At 39.1% G+C, this 8,408-nt stretch overlaps 1 protein-coding gene across 3 annotated transcripts in view; it reads left to right on the top strand.

Moving 5' to 3' along the window:
- The window catches only part of Atp7a (ATPase copper transporting alpha), a 104,398-nt gene extending 96,538 nt beyond the window's left edge, over window positions 1–7,860 (top strand). For all 3 annotated transcript variants that reach the window (XM_021187687.2, XM_029534148.1, XM_029534147.1), the window contains exons 20-23: window positions 1,935–2,138; window positions 2,653–2,770; window positions 4,694–4,796; window positions 5,719–7,860. In XM_021187687.2, the coding sequence (XP_021043346.1) occupies window positions 1,935–2,138; window positions 2,653–2,770; window positions 4,694–4,796; window positions 5,719–5,995 (702 nt within the window). In that variant the 3' untranslated portion in view covers window positions 5,996–7,860. The remainder of the gene's footprint in view (window positions 1–1,934; window positions 2,139–2,652; window positions 2,771–4,693; window positions 4,797–5,718) is intronic.
- Window positions 7,861–8,408: the final 548 nt, after the last annotated feature.

An 8,408-nucleotide genomic window follows, 5' to 3' on the forward strand; every position in this document is an offset into this window, starting at 1 on the left:
TACTTAGTTATTGGGATAAGAACATGTGCTAACATCTGACTCTAAGAGAGGCCCCTTGGTCTTGTAAACTTTATATGACCCAGCACAGGGGAAGGCCAGGGCCAAGTAGTGGGAGTGGGTGGGTAGGGGAGCAGGGGCGGGGGTGGGTTATAGGGAACTTTCGGGATAGCATTTGAAATGTAAATAAAGAAAATAATAATAATAATAAATAAATTAAAAAATAAAATAATAAAAAAAGAATGTCACATTACTTACTGTTTGCATTGTTACCAAGTAGATATTACTAATTGCTTAAAAACAATCAGGATGATATGGTACAAGGACCTTGTATGTTACTGATGTAAGTGAGAAGGTATTTGCTTAGCTTGTAGGATGCTTGACTGACATTGCTGCACACTGGTTTCTGTTGATGCTTCCTTTGAAATGATGCACAAGCCTTCACCATCCCCTACTGTAAACACTGCCACTGTATACAGGTTCCTCTTTGGATGCCACCAGTGAGACTCTTTTCTTTGACATACCTTTTTTCTTAAGCCTACATTTGTTTAGCCTCCAGTATTTTTCAATTAAAAAAAAACAACAACTTAGAATGCCTTTTCTCCTAGTAGGTATGTATGTAGCGAGTATGTGTTTACATGCATGTGACATACATTGTTCATAGATCAGAGGACAAACTTATGGGAGTTGGTTCTCTTCTTTACTCTGTAGATTCTAGGGACTAACCTTGGGCCATCAGCCTTGATGGTAAATACCTTTACCCACTGAGCCATCTTGATGGCCCCTTTCTAGTGAATTACAGAAGGACTATATGAGTGTTTTCTTATGTAAAAATATGAACGTTGTAAAGAATTTGTAACATTTTCCACATTCCCTGTCGTGTTCCCCTGTATTCAAGTATGGAGTTATACTACTTTAGCACTAATTGGATAATTTTATAGTTTATTTAGTAGGATATGTATGTATATATATATATATATATATATATATATATATATATATAGACACACACACACACACATGTATTTTTTTCAATATCCCCCAGATCTTAGCATATAAAATTGTATTATTCCTTGAAGACTGCTGCATGGAATTCTATAGTATAAATGTATGATAATTTATGTTGCTATTTCCCTAGTGGTGGACATTTAGGTAGTTTTGAAGTTTTCACTTTTTAAACAGGCAATAAAAAATGTTCTTGACACTTTTGGACACAAAAGAATCTGTCCAGAGTATAGTTAAAAGTTGATTTTCTTCCAAAGCATGATGTGCACACTTTGATAAATTCTGTCCACCTGAAGACAGTGTCATTCTGTTCAATACAAACAGTGCAGAAAATTGTTCACTGGCTGGAGAGGTAACTCTGCCTTTAAGAGAACTAGCTGTTCTTGCAGAGGACCCAGGTTTGGTTCCCAACACACATACAGTAGCTCAAAAACATCTTTAATTGCAGTTATTGGGCATCTAGCACCCACTTCTGGCCTCTGTAAGCACGAGGCACACATACAGTGTTGGCACATATACACAGGCAAAACATTCATAAGATAAAAATGAATAAGTCTTATAAAAAGGAAGAATGTCAGGGCTGGAGAGATGGCTCATCAGTTAAAAGCACTGGCTTCAAGAGGACTCAGGTTCAATTTCCAGCACTCACATGGCAGCTTACAGCCCTCTGTAGCTCCAGGGGATCCTATACCCTCACACAGGCATACATGGCAGCCAAAACTCTGATGCACATAAAATAAAAATAAATAAATAATTTTAAAATATAAAAGAGGAATGCTTATTTCTCTCCATTATCATTGGATTATTTTTAGTCTTTTAAAATGCAAGTATTTGACAGGTTAAAAATGATGGCTAATTATTCTGAGCTCAGCATTATTTGCAGTGCTTAATATTACTTCCTGAAATGGATTGAGTTGATTTTCTTCTCATAGGTTGGCATTACTAAGGTGTTTGCTGAAGTTCTACCTTCCCACAAAGTTGCTAAGGTGAAGCAGCTTCAAGAGGAGGGCAAACGTGTAGCAATGGTAGGAGATGGAATCAATGACTCTCCAGCTCTGGCAATGGCAAACGTTGGAATTGCCATTGGCACAGGCACAGATGTAGCCATTGAAGCAGCTGATGTGGTTTTGATAAGGGTAAGTCCTGGGGCTCCCGTGGTGCAGTGAGTTAGCAGGCAGTACTTATACACTAAGAGTAGGTAGGTCCTGTGGTCTGAGGTGTGAGGAGTGGCAGATTGCCTGACATGGTTAGCGGTAACACTGTAAACATACTGTGCAGTGATCCTGTCTGGAGTCCCATGTTCCTAGCTATGAAGACACAGAGTTTGGAGTAGATGGATGACTAGTCTCACTACTTAAATCCTGGCTTTTTCAGGCCAGCAATACAAATGAGAATGACAAGCTTTTGATGTGAGAAATAAGATTTAACAATAATATAGTTCTCTGCAACAATGTTCACTGACAACCATGAAAATATTTTCAGAACCTTCAAAAAAAATCTTCCAACCTTGACTTAAGGCTTAGCAGTATCTGAAATTTGTACTCAATTACCAGTGTGTCCCACGACATACGTAATTCTGTTGTACAGTGACATGTAGAGACGGTCCTAATGAATTGGAATGTCACTAATATCAGCGATCTCTCTTCTCAGAATGACCTTCTGGATGTTGTGGCAAGTATTGACTTGTCAAGGAAAACAGTCAAGAGGATTCGAATCAATTTTGTCTTTGCTCTAATTTATAATCTGGTTGGAATTCCAATTGCTGCTGGTATGTGAGTCTTCACGGTCTTTAGTTTTGTGGTTAAAGTCATGAGATACTTTTTTTTTTTTTTTTTGGTTTTTCGAGACAGGGTTTCTCTGTATAGCCGTGGCCGTCCTGGAACTCACTCTGTAGACCAGGCTGGCCTCGAACTCAGAAATCCGCCTGCCTCTGCTTCCCGAGTGCTGGGATTAAAGGCGTGCGCCACCACCGCCCGGCTCATGAGATACTTGTAACATTGGAAGAATAGGCTTACTATTTTTAGTTCTGACCTTAGTTTTTACATATACCCTGCTAGTGTGATGAGTGGCACTGTTAAAAGCAGTAATGTTCAACAAAGTTTATTACAGTGTAAACATTTATAACATCTTGATACTTTTAAATTTTTCCCTCTATTATAATTTGAAATTTTTCACACTTAAGTAAATGTTGAAAATATGGTACAGAAAATCTGTGCTGATACACATACATAATTAAAATTAAAAATAAATATTTAATAATTATATATATATATATAATTTACTTATTCACTTATTTTTACTGCATAAAAGGAATTTATGCATAATTTTGCTACTTAAATACAGCCACTGTTACCATTTTAAATTTTCTTCCGGTTACTTCAGCTCTGCATCAGTTTGCTCTTGTCACATAGTTCTGAATTTCCTGCTTTTCAAGTAATGTTCTGTTGTAGTCAGCAGGTATTCTTTTAGACTGGGAGGTCAAGTGACAGGGTGACTGTAGGAATGTGAGTGATAAACACTAACAGACTTGTGCAATAATCGTCCATGACTTTCCTACATTAATAATGACAGAGAAAATTCTCAGAGAACTAATTAAAAAAAAAACCTTTCTCCTTCTTTCTGGCTTGAAATGTAAACTAACTACAGAGATGTTTAGCCCAGGGGCACATAAAATGCCTACAAAGCAATGTCCAGTAAGATTAAGTCATGCAGTGAAAGATTTTTTTTAAATCATCTAAGTGATGATTACTGTAAGAAAAATAGAAAAATCCAGGTAAGCTCATAAAATTAAATGTTCAAATCTATATCCACATAAGAGCAACTATTAAAGTGTCTACTGAAGCCCAGTGTGTTTGGACATGGTGACTCACATCTATAATCCCAGCATTTGAGATGCAAAGGCAGGAGGATGGCAGCAAGTTCAAAGCTAGACTGGTATACCATGTTCCAGATATCAGGGCTACATAGCCTGGCATTGCCTCAAAAAACTTAGATTGGCAGATGGGTATACACACACACCCCCACCCCTACCCCCCACACACACTGAAAATTTTAACTTAAAACAAAAAAGTTGGCCCAAGTATGATACTGCATGCTTAATTTAATCTCAGTCTTGGAAGAGAGAACTTACACAGTTCTCTGTATGAGTTCAGACAGGGCTCCATAGTGAGATGCTGCCTCAAAAAGAAAGGAGGGAAGGAAGAAAGAAAAGAGGAAGAAAAGAGAAAGTTTGTGTGTGTGTGTGTGTGTGTGAGAGAGGGGGGGGGGAGGAGAGAGATGGGAAGAGAGCGGGGGAGGGCGAGGGAGATTGATTTAGTGAAGCATGACCTTCCCAGTTCAGGGTGACTGCACCTGTGCCTATGTGGGGCTGGCAGGCTGGATGACACAAGCTGGCCAGTGTCTGGGAATCCTGGTACACTGGAGAAGTGAAGAGTACCCAGCTACAGCTGTTGGCACACAGCAGTCTTCCCCCTGGCATGCACCCTAGGGAAACTCTTAAACATGAGTACATGAAATATCCACAAGAATATTTATGGCAGCACTCTACTAAGGAAAATTTGATAGCAGCACACATCTCCACAAACAAAAGGATAAAACACTGATGTCATGTCAAAGTAAACTGTGCATGTGTTGGAAAAATGTGTTGATGATTCATTTAGTACTGCCTACTCTAATCCAAACTTGTTTCCAGGAGTGTTTCTGCCCATCGGTTTGGTTTTACAGCCCTGGATGGGATCTGCAGCAATGGCCGCTTCATCTGTCTCTGTAGTCCTTTCTTCCCTTTTCCTCAAGCTGTGAGTAGGATGGCGCACTTATATTGCCATTTCATAGCCTGTCTTTCTTGTATTGTTGGGGTATGCCAAAATAATTGTGTATGTGTATCTGACATGAATGTATGTGCATGTAGGTATGCACATGTATACACATGTACATAGAGGTCAGAGGTCAATATCGAGTATCTTCTATTTTTCTTTACATTATATATTACTTTATATTATAGTCTCTGACTGAATCTGGGGTTCATCAGTTCAGTTAAAGTGGAAATGAACCTCCAGACTCCTGTTTCACCTCTATAGTGCTAGGATCACAGGTGCCAGGCACCACACTCAGCTTTTATGTGGCGCTGGGGATTCAAACTCAGGTTCTCAGTCTTTTATAGCAAGCACTTTATCCACTGAGCCATCTTCCCAGACTTCCAAACAACCAGGGAGAGGGGATGTGGGGAGGAACCCTAGGAGGAGGATCAAGAAGGGGACAGTGTTTGGGATGTAAATACATAAATAAATTAAAAATAAAAATAAAATTTAAAAAATAAAGAGAAAGAAAAAAAAGAATTATTAGGTAGTAACTAATAAATATTAGCAAGCTGTGTGTGGTGGTACACACTTATAATCTCAGCACTCAGAGAAAGGGGTGAGAGAATTAAATAGTCTAGCCTAAGCTACATAGTAAAGATACTGTCTCAAAAAGAAAAAGCTAAGTAGTTGTTATTTTTATGTAGTGTATGCATTGCAGACATAAGCCCAAAGTGGAGCTCAGTGTCATATAGTAGCTTTGAGAAACAGGACTTTGGATTGTGTGACAACATGACGTTCAGTCCAAGCAAGTTTCCTAGCAGTAGCCCCTTTTGGCTATCTCATACTGGGCAAATCTCCTTTTGTTTGTATGTACACCAAGCATCTACCTAACATTTGATTGCTTTGAATTTACATGCAGTTACAGGAAACCTACGTACGACAATTATGAGTTGCGTCCCCGGAGCCACACAGGACAGAGGAGTCCTTCAGAAATCAGCGTTCACGTTGGAATAGATGACACCTCGAGAAATTCTCCGAGGCTGGGTTTGCTGGACCGGATTGTCAACTACAGCAGAGCCTCCATAAATTCCTTGCTGTCTGACAAACGCTCCCTGAACAGCGTAGTTACTAGTGAGCCCGACAAGCACTCGCTTCTGGTGGGAGACTTCCGGGAAGATGATGACACCACACTGTAAAAGGCCTTGGGGGATGCTGCTAGTTGAAGTTCATGTGCACTGACACAGCACTTATGTTGATGTAGAAGGATCTTATGTCAATCTCATGCTCTTACATGCAGGGTTCTATCTGAGTTGTATTTGGTAATGGTGAAAATACCTTTTTCAGGACAGGAGCTCTGAACCTGGCATTATCTAAAACAAATTCCCAGCAGTTTTTGTTTCATTAGTGATACAGAGGGGAGAGCAGTGAGTTTAGAACAAGCTCTATAGTTAGAAGTTGCTAACGTGCTCCTAATATGGCAGATCATTTTTATTTGACCAAAAAAAAAAAAAGTGCCCAAAGACAGGACGATTAAAAATGTGAAGATTTGAGAGCATGATTTTGAGAGTATTCTTGAGCCGATATCCTTGCCCCACTGGGGAGCAATGGCTTTCAAAGCACTGTACGAAGCACCTAGCTTAGAAGGAAAACAGTCGCAACTGTCTCAAAATAGATGTGCCTTATTTATTGTAGGCTTGCTTTCACCTCATAATTCATGTGTCATGGTCCTTTAGTTCCTGAGAGCCTACAGGATGGCTTTTGTCACCTCCTTTCCAGTGAGCCAAGTTTAGGTGGTTTTTCCTTGATAAAAATAACTGACAACAATCACTTGGAATGAGGCAGGAGAATTACAAGTTCAAAGCCAGACACTAAGACCCTGTCTTAAAACATTTTTGTAGCTGACAGCTCTTCTTTTCTTACTTTTCTCATCCTATCGTGTAACTCAGAAGACCATAAGGTCTACAGAGTTCTGTACTCTTTTGTTTCTCCACTGTTGTCAGGAATCTCAAAATCTTCCTTCAGTTTCCCCAGCCCTATGCTAGCTTTCAGTTCAGCTTTGTTCACAGTAGATGCAGTTTCTCCATCAGTCCCAGTCTGGAAACTTAGAACCTCTCTCACTGAAAAATTCTTCAAAGATTAACACTAATATATTAACATATATGGGCCATAGAAAAGTATGTGGTCTCATTAAATTCATCTTTTGTGCTATAATCACTTGGCTGGTATATTATAATTTAATAAAATTTTAGTCACCTCTGTTTTAGATAACTTATCAAAATGACTTTAAAATATTCTCATCACACAAAGCTGCTTTTATCAAAATACACACCAAACTGTAATAGAGAAATCAGAATATTCCTGGTTTATGATATCTTGTAGTAAAGTATGTTGTTCTGTCATTCAAAATATTTGTGCTTATAAACTCTTAATCTTTTATTTTCATGCCATACTTTAAGCTACTAGCATAATGTCTAACATATAATTTGTGCTCTGAAAATGTTCATTTCTCCTTTTCAAGTCAATATTGAGTATAAAACTCATTTTTTATATTACTGGAATATAAACTGAAATGGAGAATGGGTTTTGTCCACTCCACCACTTTTCTCTCTTGTTCCTTCACACCCAACACCCACAAACGTTTACATTTTTCAATACTGTCTTTCCAGATTTGGAAAAGACCTAACTTCTATCTTAGCTATCTTAGAGAGGTGAAACTTTTGATGAAGGTGCTATTGATCTAGAAAGGCAAACCTGTTTTAATGAAGTATGAAGAAGTTTATATGCTTAAACTGTATTTTAAACCAATACTTAGGCCGTCTTAAGAGTTTGAGTTTGTATATTTGTTTCTTAATTCTAGCAGATCATCATAATATAGCTCATTGGCTTCTAGAAGAAAGAGCTAAACTAGAGATGTCTAGTAGTTTTGCTCTGGATCCAAATTGAGAATATAAGTCCCCCAGTCGTCAGCCAGTTTCTCCTTCTATATATGTTGTTGAGTCATTTTTTTTTTTGAGACAGGGTTTCTCTGTGTAGCCCTGGCTGTCCTGGAACTCACTCTGTAGACCAGGCTGGCCTCCAACTCAGAAATCTGCCTGCCTCTGCCTCCCGAGTGCTGGGATCAAAGGCATGTGCCTCCACATCAAATTATAGGGCAGTGAGAACAGCATTTCAGGTCTCACTACCAGAAAAGAACCTGTTTGAGAGAGGCTATATAGAGAGGGGGGTCATTTAGAGAGGTTATCAAGCACATTGCTTTCAGTTGGCCACTGGTTTAAGTAATGGGCCACTGCTCAGAACAGGTTTTGTAAGTGCGTGTATGTGTGTTATGTGTGTATATACACATGTATACACACACACACACACACACACACACACACACACACATACATACATACATACAGAGAGAGACAGCCGGAGAGACAGAGACAGAGGGGGAGAGAGAGCATACATCTGTTTCGAGGTTCTTTATACTTTCCTTGCCACTCTTCTGTATTCACTCAGCAACCATTGTCCCTGTCAGAAGGTGCCATGGACACTTTGTTGTCCAGTGCTAATGCAGATTCAGCTAGGGGCCACCTTTTAACTTAAATATCCAAAGATGCCTTTTGA

Source organism: Mus pahari, chromosome X (genome assembly GCF_900095145.1).
Source record: "Mus pahari chromosome X, PAHARI_EIJ_v1.1, whole genome shotgun sequence".
Taxonomy (NCBI): Eukaryota; Metazoa; Chordata; class Mammalia; order Rodentia; family Muridae; genus Mus; species Mus pahari.